The 26,507-nt window shown below is 44.9% G+C and overlaps 1 protein-coding gene across 1 annotated transcript in view; it reads left to right on the top strand.

Moving 5' to 3' along the window:
- Positions 1-21,832, top strand: part of TIPE3 (TNF alpha induced protein 8 like 3) — a 40,268-nt gene extending 18,436 nt beyond the window's left edge. Inside the window, exon 2 of the mRNA XM_090271995.1 lies at positions 20,335-21,832. Within this exon, the coding sequence (XP_090128121.1) occupies positions 20,335-20,897 (563 nt within the window). The 3' untranslated portion in view covers positions 20,898-21,832. The remainder of the gene's footprint in view (positions 1-20,334) is intronic.
- The last annotated feature ends 4,675 nt before the right edge of the window (positions 21,833-26,507 follow it).

The raw sequence follows: 26,507 nt of genomic DNA, 5'->3' as shown, positions 1-26,507 counted from the left end.
CTAAGGTGGTATCAGTGACACAGAGAAAGCCAGATGCATTTTGAAGATACTAAGGAAGCTCAACTGACAGTCTGCCCCATTAGATGTGGGAGGTGGGGGAGAGAAAGAAGGCAAGACTGATCCCCAGCTTCCTGTCTGGACACTTGGCAGGCAGCCAAGCCACTTATACTACAGTGCAAGGAGGAGGGCTTCAGGGATTGGAGAAAGGAAATGAGTGACGTGTTAAACAGGTGGAGGGTGATGGGCCTGTGGGAGTCTAGGTAGAGAGGTCTGGGAAGCAGTAGCATGTATGGGAGTGGTCCTCAGGAGAGACCCCTGGGCTGGGGACATATCAGGAAGGGGTCCACACCTGGACACGGGGTGACATCTCACTTCAGGAGTGTGTGTAACAAGCGAGAAGACGGCCCTAAGTAAACTCAGAAGAACACCAGCCTTCAGGCATGGACAGAGGGGAAGGAGCCCTGGAGAGGCCAAGAAGGACCAGCGGGTGGGGTGGTCAGGAAAGCAGAGGCCGACCGAGGTCCCACGCTACTAGAGGTTAGGTAAGCTAAGGGCTGAGGTATGTGTTTCAGGGTGCCATTGGCATTACAGAGTAGTTAGCATATCTGGCCCCACCCACTGATATCCCTGTAGAACCCTCCACTCACACCCTGTGAGAGCAAAATGGTCCTTCCATGTTCCCAAACACTCCTCAGGGACAATTAGAAGGCCACTGGGCGGCCTTGATGAGAGCAGTTGCCTTTGAGTCTGGGGTGAAACCAGGGGAGGAGACCACAGCTCCTCTGTCCTACTGTGGTCATCCCTCCTCAGGCCTCTTCCTGTGCTCCCGGGCTCTCCTCTCTGCAACCCCGTCCTGTCCCCCATGGTATCGCTTCCTGGTCTGACCCGTCACTGCTGTTTTTGAGGTTTACATTGATTATTGAGCTTCTACCATGTGCCAGGCATGCCACCGTGGGCATGGTGGTCCAGGGCCACCCCACTCCTGGAACCTGCAGGGAACAAACAAGTGCAGCCAGGTGGCGGAAGGTGCTTGGCTAGGCTGCACGGGGAGTTGTTCTGAAGAGAAGGAGGGGTCAGAGAAGGGGGAGCAGGGCAGGAGGGGCACTTGGATCTGGGGAGAAGGTACACAGAGTAAAACGGGCGAGACTGGGGAAAGGTGAGGTGCTCTCTCTTTGGGACAGAGAGGTGGGACCACAGGGATGGGAGGCCTGGCAGGAAGAAGTGGCCCTGGGATTTGAGACATGAATCCCATACCAGGCATGTCAGCACAGGACAGCCTCCTGGAGCTGGCAGTCCGTGGCTCGGTCCGTGGGCGCCGAGACCAGCACAGGACAGGCCTTGGGGAGAGCCTGCTGACCGCCTGCTCTGTGGCGAGCACAGGCTGACAGCTGACGGAGGATCCAGAGCCCCACGAAATCAGGGGAGAGGCGTTCTGGAGGGAAGCCACAGGCAAGGAAAGCTGGAATCTCCAGGTTTTTCAGAAGGATAGAGAAGCAGGAGCCATTCCACTGCTGAGGAAGACGGTCGCAGAGCTGGGAGAGAGCTGTGTGGATGGAGAGGAGTCGCATGTGGAGGGAAAACTAACAGTCCACCGGCTCACATCTCATATACGCCTAGGGCTGGGGTTTTTTCATGGACTTAAAAACCCAATTTCTGACTCTGAAGAAGTTAGTGTTACACTGAGACTATAAAAGAAATTAGATTCCTCTAGTTCAGTTCCCTCATTTCACAGACCAAGAAACCCAGAAGGTGAAGACTTGGACCCACGATGCACACTGAATGAACAGAGACGGGGCCAGCAGGGGTGGGCCGGGGCCAGCTCTTTCCTGCCTGCTTGCTGCCTCCTCAACGGCTAGACACACCAGGGATTGGCTCTCCAGTTTGCCTGGTATCTGGGGAGCGACTCCGTGGACATAGGACAGCTGCTGTCAGCATCGTGGAGTGACCATACCCAGTGACTTGATTTGAAACCTTTTGTGGCACTGTCTTATATTACCGTGAAGTATAAGTAATCTTATTTGGAGACATTTACTGCCTTTGAGACAAGTATGGGGAAGCCTCCAAGAAAGACACATTAACGAGTAACTTCCAGGAAGGCAGGTCCCCTCAGCCAGTTTGGCTCTCCTTCTGGAGCAATGTGACTGGGACTCCCCGGCTCAGAGTGTTTCCCTCAGAGTGGGGGTCCCAGCAGAGCTTAGGAGCCCAGCATCAGACCTGGCAGGTACCCACCTCCCATCTACAGACTGCATCCCCTAACGCTGTCATCCCACTGGGTTCGTTGCTGATTGTGGCACCAGGGCACATCCACACTGCGGCTTGATTCATGTCTCAGATCTCAAGGCCATGAATAAAAAGGCAGTTTCAACCGAATATATGTAAGGAATATTATAAGTGATGTATTATGTGTTCCTTTCCTGCTGTTCCACTTTCAGATTGACCGAAATCCAAAAATGTCATTGAACAAAATTGATATTTCGCTAAAAAAAAAAAAAAAAAATTGGGTAGAACGTTGAGCAAGGCGTGGTGCTGTCTGCCAAATCATCTCCCATCCAGAAGTGCCTTCTGGTTCCTTCTTCCCTGTGTGTTCTGACCTCTCTAGTACAGCTAACCGTTTATCTTTTTTTTTTTTTTTTTAAGCTGACTAAGCTGAAGGTTCGTGCATTACTATATTTATCTCATTTCAGCACCTTCCAAGAGCCTTCATTCTTTAGGCTGAAATACTCACTGTCTCAGGCCATATTTTGTTTATTTTTTCCAAGATAGACTGGAGTTTGTTCCACGTTGTTGCCTGCTTTTTTAACATTTTAGGCTTTACATCCACACTCCAAAAACTGAAGAATTCCAAAGACTGACATTTTTATTGCAGCAGTCTGTTTACTAATTTCACATATTACTAAGTTGGCATCCTCCCACAGCTCTGCATTCGGCATCCCACGGGTGTCCTTGTTAGCAGTCTGGTGGCCTGAGCCTGGGTTTTGGGCGACCGCTGTGGTGAACAGCTTGAGCACTAACAGGAGAGAAAGAGGATCACCCAGAGAGACAGAAGTGACCTGTGCTGTTCTGATCCCCAGCAGTTCCTGAGTATTAATGTAGTTGGTGAGCGTGAATGGGGAGGCTTTGCGGGGGCAGGGGAGATGGGGGCTGCTGCCATGGAGAAAGGGTTCCTGCTGGAATTGAACACTGAGTGTGTGGTGGGTGATGCACTTGGTTGGTGCCCCAGGTGATGCTGCTGCTTGTGGGGTTACAGACAGGCAGCCCAACTGGGCCAGGCAGGCGGCTCCATGTGAAAGACAAGGAAGGGGTGGACCCTGTGCTGAGCTCAGACAGCATCCGAGTGCCTTCAGCTCAGCCTGCATGTTTCCTGAACAGGTAGAATCTGGACCTTAAAGAATGAAAAAGAACACAGGAAATCATTGAGGCATTCCTTTAACAGACATTTATTGGTCACTTTTTATGTGGCGAACACTGCCCTCATTCCGAGGATGCATGAGCCCTTTGAGCACCAGTCCCGTGAGAGCTCAGTGCCACTCAGTGCAGCTCGGGAACAGGACTGTGCTGGAGCAGGGGTGAGGGCTCACCGCAAGAGGAAGCCTCCAACTGGGACAGACAGTCTGTCCCTCTGCCTCTTCTGTCTGGGCAGGCAACCCAGTTGTAGGCACAGAAAGCAGGGGCAACCAAGGCGGGGCAGCACCCTCAAGAAGAGCAGACTTGATTTTGGGTGCTGTTGGGTGCTCATCCGCCTGACTACTTTCAGCCAGTTAGGCTAGGTTGGAGCCATCCTTGTGAAGGGGTGAGCTGACCTTTGGCCTCCGATGTCAGCATGTCCTCTGACATGGGGCAAGCAGACATCTTGTGGGAGGGCTGGGATAGGGTGGGCAGAGCCATAAGTCTGTTTGTGGGGCTCCTCCTCAGTGTCTCCTGCCACCTCCTGGTTTAGGAAGGGGCATTAGATGGGAACGCTGCTATGTGCCAATAGACACTTTTAGACACCCTTGCCTCCTGAGGCTGGGTTGTTTGTTACTTTCTGTTGATTAAAAAAGACTGTCCATTGACCCCATGTTTGTGAATATTAAGGTGTACGTATATGCCCGGGAGAATTTTTGAAAAAATATAGACTTGCTAACCATGATGCATGGTGGGATTGTGGGGGACTGATTTTCTTCCTATAGCTCATCTGTCTTTTTTCTGAGTGCTCATGTATCATGTTTTGTAATAAAAAGATTGAAGAAAAAATATTTTGGAAAATGGCTCCTCAGTCTCCCCTCTCCAAGTAAAACAAGATAGTATTGAAAATTAGGCCAGTAGGTGGTGTTTATCACTTTATTCCTGAGAATGATCTACCATTCAGAGAGACTACCTACTTTGTGGGTGCTCTAGGGAAAGAAAAGAAAATTCTAGAGAGCTTAAAATAGTTGTTTAATAAAAAATTGTAAGTTTTTGTTGTTTTAGGGGATTATTGCTCTTCCACACATGAATAAACGTTCAAGAAATTGATTCTCTATGCTCAAAATACACAGTAGTCACAAGTGACTTTATGGGCAAGTTTTACTAAGCCTTCAGAAAACAGTTAACCTTCATCTTACAGTCTCAGAGAATAGAAAAAGAAAGCAGTGCAGTCCATTTTATGAGAATAGTTTACTCTGACATCAAAATCAGACAAGGACTGTACTAAGAAAAAGTTACAGACAGATCTCACCTATGAGGATATATGCAAAATGCTAAATATAATATTTACTACTAGAATTCTTCTGTATATTAAGTCCATATGCATCATGACCAAGTATGGATTATTTTGGTAAAGCAATGATGACTTAAATAAAAGGGTCTTTTAATACATAATTGGTTAAATTCACATATTGAAAGGGATAAACCATATAATCATTTCGATAGGTAGAAAGTATCTGATAAAACTAGACATACATTTGTACCTCCAAACATATAAAGCCTTAGCAAAATAGGTACAGAAGAAAGATTCCTTAACTTGATAAGTGATATCCAACAGAAACCCACAGCAGATGTCACATGTGGTAGGAAAATTTTCAGACAATTCTGTTCAAGTCAGGAACAGGACAGAGATGCCATAGCACCCTGACTATTCAGCATTGTACTGGAGGTTCCCACCAGGGTAGTAAGGCAAGAAAAAGAAATGGGAGGTTGAAGAAAATAATCATTTATACAGGCAATGTAGGTGTCCACATTAAGAAAAATCCAAGACGTGCTACATAAAATCTAATAAAACTAATAACAGAACTCAGCACAGTATCTCAATTGGAGATAAATACACATGAATCAGTTTGGTTCCTATATATCATTAATAACAATTTAGAAACTATCACAGAAAAAACTTATAGTAGCAACCAAAACTATATAGTACTTAGAAATAAATCTAATGAAAGATATGCAGTAGCTTTATGGAAACAACTATAAAACATTATTGAAGGGCACAGAAGATCTGGCTAAATGGAGAGATGTATCATGTTGGATGGGAAGCTTAGTACTATATAAAGATTCCAGTTTACTTCAGATTAATATAGGATATTCATGGCATTTGGTAAAATGACTCTAAAATTTATATAGAAAAGTAAAATCAAGAAGAGTCAAGATAATGTGTAAGAAGAATAAAATGGAGGGAACTTCCCTGTGGCCTCTCAAGATTTATTATAAGTTACAGTGATTGTTATACTAATTAAGATAGTGTGGTGTTGGCACTGAAGTAGATATTGCTCAATAGAACAGAATTTAAAAAATCCTGAGGCCCATGCAATGTTTAAACTTCATAAGAAAAAAGTGGCCTAATAAATCAGCAGAAGAATGAGCTATTCAATAAATTGAATAAATTGTGAGGAGAAAGGTGTACCTCATACAATATGCTGAAATAAATTCTAGGTGGAGTAAAGACCTAAATGTGAAAAGCAAAACCTTAAAACCTTTGGAAAATATGTAAGACTCACTTATGGGTGGAGGTGGAAGGGGGGATAAGGGGGATAAACGGTGATGGGGGAAAAAAACCACTAACCATAAAGGAAAAGATTGGTAAATGTGACTATGTTAAAATTTTTAATTTCTATATGACTAAAGACACCATATGGCAAGTTAAAAGATAACGCTACAGACTGGAAGGAGATAGTGTGATCAACAGAGGCTTAGAATCTATAATATATTAAAAGCTTGTACAAATTAGCTGGAAAAAGACATACAATTGAATTGGGGGGGAAAAATGAGTAAATTATATGAATGAGCAATTCGCAGATGACCTGAATGCTCTATATATACAGAAAATGTATTGACTCTCACTAGCAATCAAAGAAATTTATATTAAAACAAGATGCCATTCAGTACTGATCAGATTGGCAAAACATTTAAAGGTGGACTATCTGAAGTGTTGACGAGGAAGTGGAACCACAGGGACTCAAGCCCCGCTGCTGGGAGTGAAAATTAGTGCAATCTTGCTGGTAAGCAATTGGCAGCCTCTGGAAGAGCACCCGGCAGTCACGTTCTGGATGTACTGCTGTGTGTGCACAGAGACACGTCTGTGGATTTTCTTGCTTGCAGAAAGTGGAAAGAACCTCCATGTCCATCAACAGGAAACATGGATATATAGCATATACATATAAGCAACTAAATGACTAAATTAGATAAATCTCGAAAGCAGGATGTTGAATGAAGAGTTGCTGGAGGATCTGTAGTATGACACCTTTATCTGAAGTTTAAAAACTCTGAGCAATATAATGTCAATGCATGCATACTCATGAGGCAAAAGTATAAAAAACATAGATGAGACAAAGACTAATCAACTTCTGAAGCACAATTAGATCTGGGGAGACAGAAGGAAAACAGAGGGAATTGAAAACAAAGAGGGCTTTACCTTACTCTGTCTCTGAGGACAAAATGTTAAAATTAGTTCCAACTGGGTAGTGGCCACCCAAGTAGAGTTTGCTATATTACCTTCCATGTTGTCTATGCATTTGAAATGCTCCATGGTTTTTAAAAAAATTAATCCTTCTGAGGAAAAACCCCTGCTCAGTCTCCATCTTAAAGTGGGCAATAATTTAAAAAAAAAAAAAAAAAAACCACATTTAAACGAATTGATGCTTATCATCTCATGAAGGGCTGCTTAGTGTGGCGGGTTGATGTGCAGGACTCGGGCAGTCTGCCTGGGTCTGATCCAGCTCTGCTACTCTGAAATGGTAGCTTTAAACAAGCTCCATGATCTCTCTTTGCTATGGATTCCTTGGATGTGAAATGCTACTGTTGCTACTGATGATGATGATGATGATGATGATGATGATGATGATATTAGCACCTATGCATTGAGCTGCTGCAAGGATATGATGAGTAAGTGTGCATAAAGCACACATAAGGTGGACTCTGTTATTATTATATCTGATCATGTACCATTCGGAGAGACACGAGTTATTGGTTAGATGCAAAAGAGAGTAGGGGATGGGGTGAATAAGTGTTATTTAAAGAAATCATGTAAGTAGATGTTGTTTTAAGTGATGGTTGTTCTTCTACTGCAGTGAGACAAAAATATCTCTCAGCTCTCCAAAATTAACCTGTTGAGCTGGAGATGATTCACCCCCCACCCAGCGACTTCACAGTTAGCTCTGATGAGTAAAATTATCACTCACTCACTTTTCAGAACTGGTTGTAAAATCAACATGAAAAAAAAAATCAATATGTACCTTTGTTGAAATATATAAAGTTCCCTTTAACAATGAAAGCTTTATGTATCTTCCAGTTTTGATGAATATGTGGTATTATTCTATTGTATAATAAGACCAGCTTTTTGTATTTAAAAAAGGATGAAATCTAAATCTCCTTGTTAGATGGGGATTTTAATTGAGGCTTATTTACTGCCTCAAATAAGTGAGAAATCACAGTCATTAGGGAGCTTAGAACAATTTTCAGAAAGCAGATGCATGAAGGCAAAGATAACAGGCTTTGTCTGGAGTTGATTTGAAGTACAGCTCTGCTACTTACTAGCCTCATAGCTTTCAGTGAATTTCTTAAATCTGTTGTAACTCAGTTTCCTCATCTCTAAAATGGGACTCATAGTCCCTCTCTTGCAGAACTCTTATCGGGATCAAATACATGGTATGCACTACCTTGAGCACATAATCTGTGCTCAGTAGTTAACATTATCTCTGACGTGATTGTTACTAACTAGTTACAGATTCCTCAATGCTGATGGATGGGTGGGTTGGGAGAAAACTAAGACAAGATGAGATAGTGAGCTAGAAGCTCTCAGAGCTGACCCTGCCAATGTTTCTTCACCACCTAAAACAGAAAGTTATTTTGAGGCCCAGGAATTTATTTCTGAAGTGAAAAAAACTTGGTCTGCATCTTGAAGATGATCAAATGCTACTTTTAAAGTGTAATTATTTATTTACTTGCGGTCAAGATGGAGGCATAGGGAAACGTGGCTCACCTTCTTGCACAATCACAGCGAACATTACAACTAGACTACAAAACAAATATCACCCAGAATCATCAGAAAATTGAGCTGTATGGAAGTATGACAACCAAGGAATTTAATAAGTCATATCCATCCAGATAGATGGGTAGAAGGGGAGGAGTTGCACAGAGAGGTGCGGAGAGGTGGAGAAGAGGAACGGGCAGTCCCACATCTGTGCGGTGGATAAAAATCAGGGGGGATAGCTCAGGAGTGACGGACCCCAGCCACACACCAGACCCCCCAGCCCAGGGTTCCAGTGCCAGGAGGATAAGTCCCCATAACTTCTGGCTGCAAAAACAAGTGGAGGTTGGGGTGGAGGTGGAGAAGAGGAACGGGCAGTCCCACATCTGTGTGGTGGATAAAAATCAGGGGGGATAGCTCAGGAGTGACGGACCCCAGCCACACACCAGACCCCCCAGCCCAGGGTTCCAGTGCCAGGAGGATAAGTCCCCATAACTTCTGGCTGCAAAAACAAGTGGAGGTTGGGGTGGCAAAAGAAACTGCAGGATTCTCAGGCATCTCCTCTTAAAGGGCCCGTGACAGACTTAGGACCTACACAGACTCAGGACCTACACAGACTCACTCCCTCTGGGCTTCAGCACTGGGGCAGCAGCTGGAAGGACACCAGTGGTATATGAGGAGAAATTGAAGTGTATGGCATCAGAGCAAGTTCTGGAGTACAACTTCCTCCCAGACAAAACTCCAGATGCCAGGCAGTGGCATTATCACCTTTCTGAGCCCTCCGCAACACAGAGCAGTGACACCATATCTGAGACTCCATCAACCCGGTTCATATGGATTGCCCCACCCTGGTGATTACCTAAGGCTCTACCTCATCAACTTACAGGTAAGCTTTTCTACAATAGGCCACACTATTAAGACAATAAGTCAAAGCAGCTCTATCTGATACATAGAAAAAACATAGGGAGGCTGCCAAAAACATGGCCCAAATGAAAGAACAAAACTCCAGAAAAAGAACTAAACAAAAATGGAGATAAGCAATCTATCAGATGAAGAGTTCAAAACATTGGATATTAAGATGCTCCAGAAACTCGTTGGGTACTTCAACAGCATAAAAAGACCCAGCAGAAATGAAGGCTACACTAAATGAAATAAAGAAAAATTTACAGGGAACCAACAGTGGAGTGGATGAAGCTGAGAATCAAATCAATGATGTGGAACATAAGGGAGAAAAAAAACATTCAATAAGAATAGCAAGCAGGAAAAAATAATCCAAAGGAACAAGGATAGGCGAAAGGAGCCCTTGGGACAACTTCAGATGTATAACATTTGAATCATAGTGGTGCCAGAAGGGGAAGGAAAAGAGCAAGAAACTTAAAACATTTGAAAAATTGTGAAAGAAAACATCCCTAATTTGGTGAAGGAAGTAGACATACAAGTCCAGGAAGCACAGAGAGTCCGAAACAAGCTAGACCCAAAGAGGACCTCACCAAGATACATCATAATTAAAACACCGAAGTTTCAAGATAAAGAGAGAATCTTAAAAGCAGCAAGAGAGAAGCAGAGAGTTACCTACAAAGGGGTGCCTATAAGACTATCAGCTGATTTCTCAAAATAAACTTGGCAGGCAAGAAGGGATGGGCAAGAAGTATTCAATGTGATGAAAAGCCAGGATCTACAACCAAGATTACTCTATGCAGCAAAGCTATCTTTTAGAATGGAAGGGCAGATGAAGTGCTTCCCAGACAAGGTAAAGCTTAAGGAACTCATCATCACCAAAGCCATTATTACATGAAATGTTAAAGGGACTTATTTAAGAAAAAGAAGATCAAAACTATGAACATTAAAATGACAACAAACTCACAACTATAACAACTGAATCTAAAAATAAAAACAAAATCTAACTAAGCACACCAGAATAGGAACAGAATCATAGGTATAGGGATCATTTGGAGGGTTATCAGCTGGGAGAGGGGAGGGAGAAAAATGGGGAAATGGTGCAGGGATTAAGAAGCGTAATTGGTTGGTACAAAATAGACAGGAGGAAGTTAAAAATAATATAGGAAAGGGTGAAGCCAAAGAACTTATATGCATGACCCATGGACATGAACTAAGGGCGTTACAGAAACAGGGGTGTCCAAAAACAAACCCCAGAATTTGCGGCTGGGGGATGGGGAAAAGGAAGCAGCTTTTAAGATGCTTTTGCATGCCTGGGGCTAGTTGCTAGTGTCTTTGTTATGCAAAATGGCTTTGATACTTCCAAGGCCCAAGAAGATGGGAGGAGTCTTGAACTGTGGGATGGTACAGAAGGAGCCTACAGAGCCTGCATAGGGTTCTGTGAATTGTCAGAACTGGTTGCAACACCCACTGTGTCAGAGGACGCAGTCAGGGATATATAAGCAGCTACACACATTTTAGCGGAGTCTCATGCTCTCTCTGGCTCTCTGGCTCTCATGCTACCGCCCCCTTCTCAAGCATGCGTGTGCCCCCTCCATGCGGCTTGGTGAAGGGGCCTTCTCCATGCGGATTAAAGAAGCTGACTTCTCCATGCGGTTTTGAGAGGGCTCTCCAGGCTGCTTTAAGAGGCTCTCGCCATGCAGTTTTGAGCAGAGGAGATCCATGTGGTTTGCAGGAAGAAGGCAGTTTGCAAGGAGGCTGAGAATCCAGGCGGTCCTGCATTGAGAGCTGGAGGGCACCACAGCACAGAAAGAACCTCCCCAATCAGAACTGAGTGATTGGCAGCTACTGGTAAAGCTGAACTGTGCCTAGGAAGTAGGGAAATGGTGTTTCCAACTTTTCTAAGGCTGACCTGGTTTGGTAGGGGGAGGCAGAACTATGTGTTTGTGGGTGTTTTAAAGAATATAAGACTCAACAGCAGAAATCCTCAAATAATTTAAATCTATTTAACTGTTAAATAAACAGTTCTTTTTCTTTTCACTAAACTCTAGTACTGAGAGTTGTAATTCTGGCGGTGGACAATCGGGCCCCTATCTAAATGGCCTGTGGGTTCTGTTTCAATCGGAGCAGCCCATAGGTTCTGTTACAAGCGGGGATGGGATTGCTGGAGGGAAGGGGGGTACTGGGCAGAGGGGAGCAAAGGGAAAATAAATTGGGGCTACTGTAACAACATAATCAATAAAATATAGTAAAAAAAAAAAAAGTACAGTAAAGGAAATGGAGTGGCCAAAAAACTTATATGCGTGACCCATGGACATGAACTAAGGAGGGGGGGATTGCCGGAGGGAATGGGGGGTATCAGGTGGAGGGGGGAACTGGTGGAAAAATTGGGAAAACTGTAATAGCATAATCAATAAATATATTTTTTAAAAGTGTAATTATTTAATCGAGGTGTTGCAACTATCTGAATTTGCTTTCCTATAAGACTTGCCCTGTTTAACTATCATTGCTTTTGTATGTCCTTGCTCAGCATCTTAAAACATCCAGTACAGCCAAGAAATTTCATTATTCTGGGACCCCCCCAAAAAAAATTTTTATTTTCATTTCACACCACTGGATGAATGAACTCTAGGACTGAGCAGCCACCAAAGGCAAAGGCAAAACTCTGTGTCTGTTCCCAGGCCTGAGCCAAAGGCAAGATTTCAGGGACAACAAGCCGGAGCTGGAGGAGGGATGACTGGCCATGTGGCAAAGGGAGTGAAGACGGGCTGATGCCACATGCCCTCCTCTGCACCTGGTTGTCTCTGACAATTCTGGTTCTTCTCCTTCCCCGCTCCACCCCATTCCTTCGGTACCCAAGCCTGCCTTTCTCTTCCAACCCTTCTTTTTAAATAATTCATTCTGTTGGTGGGGAAGAGGGGTGGTTTGGCATGCAGCACACTGGGGAGAGCGAGCGCCTAGGAAGGATACAGTGCGGCTGCGCTGATCTACAGTGATGCCCATCGAGCTGTGGACAGAGACCACGCTATCACCATCAGAAGGGGTGTTTGCATTTTAAAGGAAGAACCTCTTTATCCCTCTTTTAACCTAACTGGCTAGTTATTTAGGGAAGATGGGGCTTTTCACCTCATCTTGCTTTGATGGAAAGGGACAGGATCTGGATGGGAAATGGGAAGCTCAGGGTAGGATAAGTTGAGTTGGAGGTACCCACTGTGCAGCCCTGCGTGGCCCAGATGCTCCTCAGGGCCCCCCAAATTCACTGTGCTCAGGGCTGGAGAAGCTGTCTTCCTCCCACGCTCCCAGATGCCTCTTGCAGCTGGTGGTGTGTTAGTGGCCCCGCCCCTCCTGTCCCCCCAGCTAGGAGAGGCGCTTGCTGTCATCTTTGACTCACCCCTCTCCCCAGCAGCCTGCTGTGCCTCATTGCCTCTCCCGGTCACCATGGGACAAGCCAGGATCAAAATCACAGTGCATTAACTCTCTTGCTAATTGCCATGGCTTTCTACTGGCTTGGGGACTAACTCAAGGCAAGTAAAAGTGTCTGAAATCTATATTTCAAGTCATCTTATTGGACTTCTTGAAATTTTTATGGCTCATTTCTTGTCAGATCTGATTAGATCATTATGTTTACCTAATAAATGGGTTGCAGAAACACCATTTTCTTGCTGTTCACTGGTGCTGGCATGATTAGCATGTTGCCTTCAGTCCTCAATTGTGTTTGTTACAGGAATCTCTGGGAAACACTTGTCCATTTTGTGAGGGTTAGTTTAGTTAGGACTCAATAATATAATCAGTGAGTCTGTTTAACCAAGCACATGTACACATATGCTGAAATAAATCAAAATTGCTGAAAGGGAAGAAACAAGTGAGGGATACACTAAATACTGCCGCTCCACCCCAAGTTGTTAGACCTCTGCCCTTGACTTCAGCTAAGAAAAGAACTCGGAGCCAAGGAACTCAAATACGAGCAAGAGTTTATTTAGAAAGTCACAGGGGTAGCAGTGCTTCAGGAAACAAGGTACAGAGACAAAAGAAGGGCCCTTGGAGCTTAGGAGAAAGAAAGCAAAGGCATGTGCCTTGAGGAAAGAAAGGGGTCTCTACTTGTTGGTCTGTGCAGGGGTAGGCTCATTGAGCTGGTCCTGATGTGAGCCATGGCCTCTGTTTTGTCTGGTTTTGATTCTTTTCTGGGCCTGGAGCTGAAACACAGCTGAGGCCTAGATGTTATCTCTAGTTTGACCAAATCCCCTGTCTCTGTGCTCAACACCCCCTCGGCTTTGTTCCTAAGATTACTTGATGCAGATAAGAACCTCATTGTCTTCAGGGCTTAATGCTCAAGGGAGTGGTCATGCAAGGGCTTGTATGGGAGTCTGCTGAGGCTATTCTGCACACCCTTGTTCCTCCTGTAAGGGGGTCTATCATGTGACTAGCGACATGCCTGGGGGAAGAGGTCAGGGGAGGGTCTGAACTGAATGAACAGTGACATGAAAGGTCAAAGGGTCTAAACTACATGACCAGAGATATGCTAGGGGAGGAAAGCTCACCAGGGGCTTTCCACCCTGCTGACCTTCTGTACCTGGCTTATCGTTCCTACTCTGCTCTTTGTCTAACTGTGTACTACAGGTCTAGGGTCAGCCTGGATGTTAAATATTAGCAAAGCTTAATTTATCCCATTAGGAAACAAGGAAATAGAATAGAGGTTCTAACAGAGGTTCCACAGGACCCAAAAGCTGCTTGCTTCTTATGGCAAGTGGTGGAAATTTGGGGACCTCAAATGTTCTCAGCAGCAAGGAGGAGCCCAGGGGACATACCCTCAAGGCAAGTGGCTCTCTTGGAAGGTAGGGATGGGGCCAGACCTAAGAAGGCCTCAAGATGTGCTGGATTAATCCTTAGAAAAATCCATTTCCTTATCCGCCTGGGGCATCTGAATTTTACTGTGATGCCTTTTAAAGTATCCCAAAATACCTTTCTTAATGCCTTAAAAATGCCATCATTCAAGTATGAAAGGGATTAGACCAACAAAAGGCATTTTTCATGAGCTTCTAAGCTTGATCATTTTAATGTGGTGGGAGGGGCGGATCCAGGTTTTGTCATGTCCCTAACTCAAAGGTCCCTTTCTTGATTTTATTTTATTATACCTCTACCAGTGCTGTTTTTTCTTTAATATTCCAGCAGTATACAAACAACAGTTTTATACAAGAAAAGGAAAATGTTTTCCTGTTTGATTCTACTTGGTGATGCAACAACTGAATTAGTTTTTCCGAAAACCGTAACTGTGTTAGGTTTGCATTTCAAAGCACTACTTAATCATTCCTTAGTAGTTTTGTTCCCATAGCTGCAAAGGAGAGGCAATGTCTCCTCTAGATGTTTTAACATTGTCGTGGACATCCCATCCGGGAGACCACATTACCCTCACGGACAAGCCCCCTTCCTCATCATTCACCCAGAGAACAGACAGAATAGCAGGAAGGGTAGGGAGAGGGGGTCCGTCTCCCCATTGGCTCCTGGCTCCGTATCAGTAGTGAAGGTGGGACCTGAGGGACAGGACTGGGTCAGTCAGCTTCTCTGAGCGCATGTGCAGAAGGATGGGTGCACATTAGGAAAGTCAAATTCAAAGTCATTTGTGAGGCTGCTCCAGCTGAAGGAGGTTTGCTTGAACTTTTCTTTGGACACTTAAGTGTAAGTGATTGAGTGCCAGAAACTAGGACGACCACAGATCACCCTCTGCCCAGGGCCTTTCCATCCCCTCCCCACGCCCTAGGAACTCCCCTCCCCGCTTCCTTGTATTCTCTGCCTCATGCTGTAATGGATGGTGCTTATTAAGCTCCAAAGATTGTTTTTCTCTGGGTACTAATTCCACTCCTAACTCCTACCAAACACTCTTCCTTGCCGTTATCTTAGCTGTTGACACAAATGAAATGATGCTCTGCGAGTGCTGGCTATTACAGAGAATTTCCAGTTTTATAATTTAGACACAGGTATCCATACTCACCTACAAGTTTTCCACACCTGACCCAGAGGTAGAAGTCACCTAGTCCTATGTGCATGGAGAGAAGCACTGAGTCTGTCCCCCAGCCCCTCTCTACCATGACACATCCCGGGTTGATACCTGGAGCTCTTTGCTGGGCTGTAGCTGACAGCTCAGAGGCTGCCATCTCTCCTAAACCATCGCTTACTTTATTTTTCCCAGACTGTGTTACCTTGCTCTTACCATGCTGAAGCTCATCTGCCTCTGTGCTGCCCACTCATCCAGCTTCCCTCTGTTTATCACTAGCAGCTTGGCATTTCACCATCTGGGAGAGCTCAGTGTTTTCTAGAAATGTAAAAACATACATCACTTGTGCTATGGCTGAACGTCATTTATAGAAATGTCAACTCGGACTGGCCCCAGCACTTTTCCATGCAGAGAAAAGGGCCACTTAAATTATGCTTGGCTTTCTCTCGCCAGACTAGTTCACAACCATTATTATGCCATTCTCTCAACACAGTTCTGGTACTTTTCCTTTCCTCATAAATGTTCTAAGGGTGCTTATTCTCAGACATCGACATCGTAATTCTTCCACTTGAACTCTGTTGTTAGTCTTGGTGTGAGGAAGCCCCTGCTTTTTTCTATAAGGATGAACTTTGCAGCTTCTTCAACTTTGTCTCATTGTGCTAGTCAGTAGCTGCATAGTCACGTTTTCATCTCCATTCTCAGAGATCCTGAGGTACTGTAAACAATCCATTACATTTTATGACTGGGGAATGGAAACTTCTGTTCAAATATGGTTAAGAGAATTGGTCCTGGCGAAAAAAGGCTTCTTAAGCCTCATACAGAGGCTTAAGGAGGTTTTTGCCAAGACCTATTCTAGACCACCTGGTGTCGCCACAAAATGAACTTGATGCCCACTAGTTGGGCCTGCCTCCCCAGGAATCCCAAGTGCACTCACTCCTAACCTTGGCTCCCAAAGCTCACCCTCTTTCTCTCAGCCTGAAGTGTTGCTCCTGGGGGTGGGTCACCAAACATGGTCCCTCTGCCGAAAGCTGAGACAGAAGAATGGATGGTAGGAAACAAGCCCAAGAGTTCCATGTGCAAAAAGTTTTTTGAATAGGACTGCTCCTCCCAGCTTTCCCACAGTGCACACACACTCCTTAAATCATGCATGTATGTTGGAAACAGCAGGGTCTCCCTCTCCTGCCCCACAGGTCCCTGGGAACTGTAAAAGTTGACCAGAGTGGTGTCTTCAGGTTATTTCTGTCAATCCTTCCCATACTGTATACCATAGGATATTGTTGTAGGAAGGTCTTATATATATGTGTGTGTGTGTGTGTGTGTGTGTGTATACACACACACACATACATATATATACACACACAATTTGTATGTGTGTATATACTTGTTTGTATATATATCTGTGTAGATATATCTATACATATAGATATATTTTCTAAGGTCCAGTAAGTTTAAGAAGTGGTAGGCTAAATAAAACTACACAGATACCTTTGCTGCAGAACTTCTCAAGGCCTTTAATAAGCTACGTGGTATGGTGAATTATCAAAAGCTAGTCACAATATATAGTCATCTACAAACTAATTTAATTGACCACAGAACCTTCTTCCCAGGAGCATCTAATAGGACTAGTATTCCCTAGGATACATCGTGGGGCATGTCACAGTCGGTGGGTCCTACCTTCAGCATGTGAGAATCAGTTAGGGAGCTTATGATTACTGCCTCTACTTCTAAAGATGTTAATACTGGCAATCAGGATAGAGTGTGGGAATCTGCTTATTAATTGTTGTTTGCTCTTTTTTTTCTGAGAGCTTTCCTTATGATTTTGATCTTTAGGGCTTCAGATATGCTATACCTGTGACCTTCCTGGGCCCTCGCCAAAGAACTTGTACCCAAGTCCCTTTGTAGGTAAATTACACATGTTTATGCAAGAGAGATGCTGAAAACTTATGAGGGCCTTTGTGATTGGGGAAAACCACTGGCCTGTTTCTATGCCTTTTGAAAACAGCTCCTGACATTGCAGCCATCCCCATCTAGCCACACTTGAGTTTACCTTCAGAACCCAAAGAGCTTCCCCCAACTGTTGTCACTCAAGCCAATTTAGGCCATTTCATGCTTCTCTGTTTTGTTTCATTTTGTCTATATCTTACCTCCTGGCAGGACCATATTCAAAGTAGTACCTGATTAAATATTTTGGGAGGATAGTACTTCATACAGAGTTGAACAAATAGTAAATGCTCAATAATTGCAAAGAAACCAAAGGGCAAAAGGGACTTTGGCCACAAAATAGCACATCACCAGCATTTTTAAATGGATAATAATGTGTTTTCTCACTGTTAACAATGTATGTTACAATTGACACATTGAAAAAAAATAATTTAAAAGGTTAATTTTAAAATATCGATATTTACAATATCTTGAAATCATATCTACTTAGAAACATAGGTGAAAAATATTTGCTGTCAAGTTAAAATAATGTGCAAGGGGATTCGTAGTTTTTCAAAATTCTTATGGGGATATATGAGCAAGAGGTGTGACAGTCACTTCTAGAGAACGCTGTTGGGAACACTGGTGGTAAGAGGAGGCTTGGGATCAGACTGGCAGGGAGGCCTTAGCAAAAATGCCAGCTTCACCCAGATCTTAGGGTTAAAAACCATGCAGTGTCTGCTCCAGACCCAGTGCTCCCTTCATTCACCCAGCAGCTGTCTTGTGCCGCCCATGCACGAGGCTCTGAACAGACGGTGGGGCTTAGACACAAGTCCCTGCTCCCACAGAGCTTGTGCTAGTGAACGCATTTGAGTTAATTTGTTGCTTCTGTGGAAATGCATGTTTGCTGCATTTCTAGAGAGCCTCTTGAAGGACTTTATTCTCAGGCCATTTTTAGGAACTGTTTCTACAAAGAAATGATTCATTGTTTTTATACTCCAGAACGGATCTATCTAGATTTCATTGTTCCCATCAGAATACTCACCCAAGGAGACGTACATACACTTATCGAAATAGCAGGGCCATTATGCATAAGTCTTTAAGCTTCTCCTGTGGAATTGACTTCAAAGATACAGCACAATCTTTTGCACATCCTAAAAGCTTGTAAATATTTGTCTTTGAAGGACAAACTGATGTTCTTGGAACAAAGGTTATTCACACAAAGGCCTGGTGATTGTGGTGGATGATGAGACTAGGCAGGAATTTATTTGTCGCAAACTCTGGAAGAGCATGAATCAGGAATCTGGGCTTTCTCATGGTAAAGGTTCATGAGATATTCCCTTTGCACTGAGGCTGAAGGGAAAATCCTGGCCCTGTCAGGGTTACTTGGCTGTGAGTTGCTTGAAGATTCTATGGTCTGATTGTAGAGAGGGAGCTACCTGAGGCTGAGGCCCATGGCACCCAGTACTTCAGTTCCGCTCATTCCACTGCAGTGACCCTACTCCAGGCGGTGCCACTGGGGGCCTGCAGCAGGAAGGGGCCTGAGAGCTGAAGTAGCTGTCCTGAAAGGACCCAGGGCTGAGGGAGAGGGATGGAGCCAGTCCATGAGGGGCCATGTGGGTGGAGGACATGCTGAGGCCTGTGTCTGAATTGTATTTGAGTGTTTATTGAGTCTGTGTCTGCAAGACCTGAGTGTCCAGGGATTAATCAGAGGAAATGAGTCCGGGGTGGGCAGAGGGTGTGGAAATGAGATGGGGAGGGGCCAGACAAGGCCTGCAGCAGCGGGTGACTGGGGCTTCCAGCCATCCACTCTGCATGTCACGTATGTCATCGCCACATGGCCACAGAGCACTGGGCAAAAGTCCTAGAGATCCTAGAAGGCCATCAACTCTCAAAGGAAAACTTGTAGGTTTTTTTTTTTTTTAAGTATATGTTTGCACATATTTTACTACCTTCTTGTTCTTCTGCAATATTTCTTCACAACAGCCACCATCCCACCCCTGTGCCCAGAACTGAGCTGGGTGCCACGGGAGACACTTTCTCTGTCCTCGGGCAACCTGAATCTCCTTGGGAAGATGATAATAACAACACGCATAAAAATTGCCACGCAAGGCTGGCCAGGGGTTAAATTTCAAATGTCAGCTCCAGCTAATTGGTGACTTCCTGGGGTATTTCATCAGATCTAAGATGCCCTTGATTGTAAAATGCTGTTTTATGTGTTCTTAAGAAAGAAAAAGATGCTGCCAATTAAATTGTGATTGCTTTCTTATTACTTAGCATTTTTCTTTTATGCTTATTGAAACATCCTTTTTAGACTTACTTAGACATAGTATTATTTTTAAGATGTATGCTCTTTCTCATTTATAAAGTGGAAAATAACAGGGAAATTAATTAGCTGCGGTTTTTCTAAGCTTCTTCACATTCGGAGTGTTACCGATCGAAGCACCTTTGACTTGGAGCTGTGGATGTCTTGCTTCCCACACAGTGCGGTTCTCTATGCCGCCGGGAGCACTGAAGAGGCAATAGTTCTTACAGGAGTGCTTTTGTCTTTTCTCCCAAATCTCAGGCTATTGTGTAAACTGATGTGCACACAGGTAATGACAGCTATAGCACAGCTGCTATAGTGGCTGTAAGACGCATATCGATTTTCAAGATGTCAAACTGGAAAAATATACATCTTAGACTGTACGAAGTATGGATTCTGAGACTCAGTCAAAACAAGAATACATTCTTGTCATTAAGCAATAATTCTCCTCCAGTATAATTCGCAAAACTGAATAATTTCCATTATAGGGAGTCCTCTGTGATCTAATAGAGTCTGGAAGGCTGTGTGCATGAATTAGGTCTAAAAAGGTGAGATATGGCCCAGAAAAGAGAGCACTTCCAAAGGGAAGAGTGCAATTTAGAAGGTTCAAGAGCGTCAACAAGCATGTCATGTGGACAGGGCAGTGTGGCAACCAGGTGTGGGTGGGGTTTAGTTAGGGAGTGTGAGCTATAAAAGCATGAGTTTTTGCTCAAAGAACTTAAGTTCAAATTAGTGCATTTCAATTGTAGAAAAATAATAAATTGTTCTCGTATTGCCATAACTTTCATTTCTTTCTTACCGTAGGTCCCGATGTCTTTAGTTCAAAGAGCCTTGCCATTCAAGCCCAGAAGAAGATTCTGAGCAAAATAGCCAGCAAAACTGTGGCCAACATGTTGATTGATGACACCAGCAGTGAGATCTTTGATGAGCTCTACAAAGTCACCAAAGAGCACACCCACAACAAGAAGGAAGCCCACAAGATCATGAAAGACTTAATCAAGGTGGCAATCAAAATTGGCATCCTCTACCGGAACAACCAGTTCAATCAGGAGGAGGTTGTTATCGTGGAGAAGTTCAGGAAGAAGCTGAACCAGACAGCCATGACCATCGTCAGCTTCTATGAGGTGGAATACACCTTCGACAGGAACGTGCTCTCCAAGCTCCTACACGAGTGCAAGGACCTGGTGCATGAACTGGTGCAGCGACACCTGACACCCAGGACCCATGGGCGCATCAACCATGTCTTCAACCACTTCGCTGATGTGGAGTTCCTCTCTACCCTTTATAGTCTGGATGGAAACTGTAGACCCAACCTCAAGAGGATTTGTGAAGGGATCCATAAATTGCTAGATGAGAATGTCCTTTGAATATCTCCCCTCCTCCTGGACTTTGCTAAGTTCATGTAACAGGACCCAATGAGGTCTGGTTAAGAATCAAGAAAACAGGAAGAAACCCTTGTCAAAGACACCCCCATATTCTGTCCTTTCCATCCCTCTGATGATGATGTCGAATTGAGCTCGGGTGAGTTTATTTCCTGAGCTCGCCAATGAGGTCTGTACTTAAAATCACCTTAGTTTGCAAGCCCAAAGGACATTTCATCTATTCGAAGCAGAAAGGCCACCCTGCTATTCCAGGAGAGCTCAGTTCACCTTGTGGAGTGGAAGGAGTTCTGGACCAGGAGTCAGAGGACATGGGCTTGGTTTCCAGCTCCACCAGTTATGACTCCATCCTCTGGATCCTGGAACTGTGATGCCTGCCTGCCGCCTCCCAAGGCTGCTGTGAGGATCGAATAAACAATGTATGTTCATGCTTTGGAAAACACAAATATAGGGTCTTATTTTCTCTTCAGAGTGTAAGAGGGATCAACCTGGATTTAGACTATTAAGAAGCAAAGAACAGAACAATAGTCTCTGGTAGGCTGGGTGTGCAGTCTGTCTCTAGATGTGCTATTTCAAACAAATTAAAAATGAATCTAAAGGTGTGAAAAAGTATAGCGGCAAGTTGGGAAAATGTTTTTCAAGTGCTGCCTTTTAGATCTCAGATATGCAGGTTTATGATCCTCCAGCAGGCGGGCAGTTTCCCACCCGTCACGCAGAAGCTGAACTGTGCTCCGCCTGCAGGACCAGCCTTCCCTCATCTAAGGGGCACTATCCGTGGGACACATAGAGGGCTTATTCGGCGTGCACAGGACAGTCAGGCAAAAGGAACCCTTATCTATCTTTCTTGGCCTTTCATAGTCATTTTGTGCTGTTTTCTCTGGTTCATTAATAAATTGAAACTACCCCTCCAAAAAGAAGTTTTGGAATTGTGATTCAAAAATAAAATTCCTTGGAATTATGTCCAGTGTTAAGAATAATGGGATTTAAAAGAAAAAGAAAATGAAGAGTAAGACCTCTGCACTTAGACCCTAAGGGGAAGTAGCCCCGGGGGACACCAGGTAGGGACTGTGCCTCTGGTCAAAGGGGAGCTAGCTCATGGACACAGTGACTGCCCTCACTGGAGATCTCACAGCCTCGCTCTCACACTGTGGCTCCTGACATCTTTATTTATTTATTTTAAAGATTTTATTTATTTTTAGAGAGAGGGAAGGGAGGGAGAAAGAGAGGGAAATATCGATGTGTGTGAGAAACATCGATCGGTTGCCTCTCACACACCTCCAACTGGGGACTTGGCCTGCAACCCAGGCCATGACCAGGATCGAACAGGTGACCTTTGCTTTGCAGACATCACCCAACCCACTGAATCACACCAGGCAAGGAATCCTGCCATATTTTCACCACAGTCTTAACAAACATCAGGACAATGTATCGTCTCAGAATGTTGTCTGGAGGACACCACATGAAGAGGCGTGCTATTTCTGCATCACCCCCTGCCCTGCGATGCTTCTTTTGTAAAATACCACATTAGCTCAGCCCTCTGGTTTATGCCACCCCATGGTTTCTAGCAGGAGCATCAAAAGGTGGTTTGTGGGAACATGTGAAATTAACCTACAGTGGCTGTTTAGCCTCAACTGGCTCCCACGTCAACATCAGTACAAACCTTCAGCTACCAGCATCACAATCAGTTCATAGGAAGGATGTCCAGGGACGAATGGGGAATAGTTCAATCATCCCTTGTTCTTCATACTAGACAAGCTTAGCCTAGTGCCTCCCTGTAGCCTGGAGGACTAACAGTGATGCCCTGTGCATATCTGGGCTAGGGAAGTTGTTGATAATTTGGGTAGAGCTGGTGGAAACTACAGGCAGATGGCTCCCCTTCTCACTCACCCAGTAGGCAGCAAACACCACTGCAGTAGATGAATGAATTTTCACATACAGAGTTCTCAATGCCTGCCTTGGTGTACTCATCGGATTAAGGACTGTGTTCTAGTTTGAGGGTTTGTTTTTTTCACTAAGCAGATGGACCTATCCAGAGAACTGAGACCCAAAAGAATGGGTGGAATGGTCTTCTGTCCATCTGAGACACAGCAGGGAAGAAGATGGAATTCCTAGCCAAAAAGGACCACAGGTTCTCCCTGCCCCACAGGCCACAGCACACAGCAGTGGCAGCAAAGGTGGTCTGAGTTCTAACAGCCCATGGGTCTCTACAGGACCTGCGTCTTCCTCGTTCTGCTCAGAGAAAGATCAGCACTTCCACCAGCGGGTCTCAGCAAGGGCAACAACAGAGTGTAGACCAAAACATCTTCTGTGGCCTTAGGCTTCTGCCCTGAGGCAGCCAAGGGGTTCTCTGTACTGCAAGGCCAGCTGATGTATCTCAGGTTTATCAAGGGCAGCCATGGGCAGTGGGGCTATCCGGGCACAGGTGACCCGCCATTCCTCTAAACAGAGCCAAAACTAACCCTGTGTACACATTTCAACACACATTGGCATATAAATTCAAGTGATTGTGGAGTTTCATCAATCAAATGAGAAGCTTACAAATTTCAAATACTTTACATATAACAAGGTAGTAACCAAAAAAGAAGCTGTTTGGGCTGAAAAAAAAAATGTGACAGGCTAGCAGATGTGCATTTTGCTCAGAACTCTACAAAATTTTCAATACTGAGAACCTACAAAAACAAAGTTAGCATGTGCGTGCCTACATGTAAGTGGCACCTGAAATAAAACTGAATTCCAAACAAGCAACAGTACAAAATCACTCAATTGATCAAGCCCTACACAAACCAGAAAGCAATGCCTGGCTGAGCTAATCCCAGGGAGAGACAGGACTCATTCTTTAAGGGGCTTGAGGGGACTGGCAGGAGCAACTTATCATCTGGAATTGCCAGCCATCCCTGAGCACTCAGCTTTGTCCCCACGGGGACTTGTGCTAAAGTTCCCTCCTACCCTGGTTCTGTGTCCTCTGAGTATCTGAACGCTCCAGGAACACATTCCCTGCCAGCTGTGCCTGCGTGTGCCTGCATCATTCTTCCTGTAAGTCTGCATCTGTGAGCCTTGACACCCTCAGCAGCTCCAGATCTCTGCTCAGTGACAAATCAAAAGAAAAAGACTGCTCCATCTGTGCGTCTCCTCCAAACTCCCATCCCCCCATCTGTACTTTTTTCAGGAGCAAGTTAGTACACTCACTGGCTGCGCCAGTGAACTTTTTGTATTCATTTATATATAAAAAGAAAAACAGCTCAAATCAGGCCTGCATGCCTTCTCCCCAGTATCTTTGGGGCTTTTTTTTTTTTTAAAAAGCATGGTCCCAGATGTCAAGAGCAAAACCAATCACTGAAAATTCTAGATCAGTCAACTGGCTGCCAAGACATTGCGTTAGCAGGAGCTGTCCAATAATGAGCTGGGATATTGATAAGAGTCATCAATCAGGTGGCCTTGAAAAAGGTTGCTAAGGCCCTCCCAACTCAGAACTCTGTGGTCAGTGGGTCTCCACTCCCTTAGTCTGACCCTGCTATAGTGGCTACAACCCAGACCTGGCCCACCTCCTGCTCTTTCTTAGAGGGAGGTCTTGCTTGTTAGAGGAAAGACTCTTCTACCATCCTGTTCCTCAAAATGGCATCTAGGAATCCCTGACAGTTCTGGGGTGGGTGAGCTGGAGGGGGAAGAGTCCATGAGTTCTAAAAGGAGTTTGAATATTTTTGTTTCATTCCAACTTAAAAAAAAAAAAAATCAAAATCAACATCAGTATCTTCTGAATCATGTGGGAATGACTACCTTATAGTCAGATGATGCCTCTGGCTTCAGGGTTTGAGTTTGTGTTTACAATGCGACTCATGCTGATAGATCAACTCAAATGAGAGAAAAGAATTTAACTCAATGTGTTTCTCTAACTAGGCCTGGGCACCGCCTAGGGGTCTTCAGGAATAGTTGGGCATCTGCGAGTTCTCAATTTTGAGAAATGTCACTATAATATATGAAAGTATAGGCTTGGAGAGAAGGAATGAGTATCACCCTGCCTTTGATAGTGACTCACTCACTGGTGGGGCCTCAAAGCTTGCAGGGTAAACATGTGTCTGGGGCCTGCTGCAGAGAGAGGCAGGATCCCATGTGTTCTGCCTACCCTTTGAAAATTGGTCAGGTGGAGCTACCATACATAAACCAAAGAACTGACAAGCCTGTCCTGGCAATCCTAGTAACAAGTTTCAGTGCTACAGGAGAGGCCATCGCTGGACACACTAGGCACTGTCGCTCCCCAGGAAGGGAATAGCGGAGAAAGCTTGCGAAGCTTCCTTGTGAAGAAGAGAGATCACTGGGACCGGCCCACACTGTCCCAGTTTCAGCTTCACCTGCTGGCATTGAGATCCCCAGGTGTCCAGAGTGTGAGTGGTTCCAGGATCCCAGTCGCTTAATCTTCGGCTGAATTGAAGAGGAAGGCATGTGGCACTCAGAATTCCTCCCAGTCCCAGAAGGGGTTAGCCAGAACAAGCAGTCTCTCACACCCCACCCCCATGAGCACCTCAATGCCACACTAACCTGTCCTTTCCCCTTTTTGTCCTTTCTTTGCTGAGCTGGGGCAGGCCTCTACAGAGGAGGTGTCCTGGCCGCCCACGCAGGCGGCCAGACCCCCCAGGCCGTGGTGTAGAGCTCCTCCTTGCTGACTGCTAAGGCCTTTCTGGACTGGTTTCTGGGCCAAAGGAGTCTGGGGATTGGCTCCACCTCAAGGAGGGGCTGGGTGAGAGCCAGAGCTGGCACAGTGAATGTTGAATGCCTGGCTAGCAGGGAAGCAGCAAGGAGGTTATGTTAGGAGGGAGAGAATGCTCTTCCAGCTCAGGTACTTGTGAAGTCAGAGCTTGTGGGCTGAGCCCTGAGGGGTGAAGGGAGTGACTGGGCTCCTCCTACTCCTCAGAGCAATGTCTTCCCTGCCAAGAGGGTCCTATTTCCTTAGAGATGGGAATGGGCTGCTCTGCTCTGTGTTTCAGAAACAGCTACAACTTGATTGTAGAAATAGATGGCTGGGTCTGAGGACACAGGAGAGATGAATAGTTGAGGTTTTTTTGTTTTGCTTTGCTTTTCCAGTTTTCATAGCCAATGAAAAGTGGAACAAGCCATGAGTTAGGGGGTTTAGTCTTCTCTCGCCTGGTACCTGGTGATTTCCTTACACTGCACCTCTTGGGCCTGTTTCCTCAAACGTAAAAACAGAGTTGCACAAGGTCTCTAAGAACCCTTCAGTTCCATAGTTCTGTGTTGTTAGCATCACAGGAGAGAAGCTCTGGACAGTTCATTGTGGATTTCTTAGAAGGGAAGCTATTCATTATTTAAATGAAGCAATAGCTTTCAAACAGACTGAGGAATGACTCCTTGATGATCTCCTTCAGCACTTAAGTTCATGATTTCAGAAGGGAAAAGCTTTAAGCCAGAAAATACAGGGTAAAGTTAATCCATGAAGACCAGCGAGCTGCACAATGTGGACCCAGGCAGATAGCCAATCACCAGCTTAGCAGGTGGGATTCAATGTTAGGACTGACCCTCTACTGAGACATACCATTTCAAAGCAAAATGGGTCAAACTCCAGTAACACATCTCTGTAAAGACAGGATA

Source organism: Furipterus horrens, unplaced genomic scaffold, assembly GCF_987537825.1.
Source record: "Furipterus horrens unplaced genomic scaffold, mFurHor1.1.pri manual_scaffold_3, whole genome shotgun sequence".
Classification (NCBI taxonomy): Eukaryota; Metazoa; Chordata; class Mammalia; order Chiroptera; family Furipteridae; genus Furipterus; species Furipterus horrens.
This window is presented reverse-complemented; position numbering and strand designations above follow the sequence as displayed.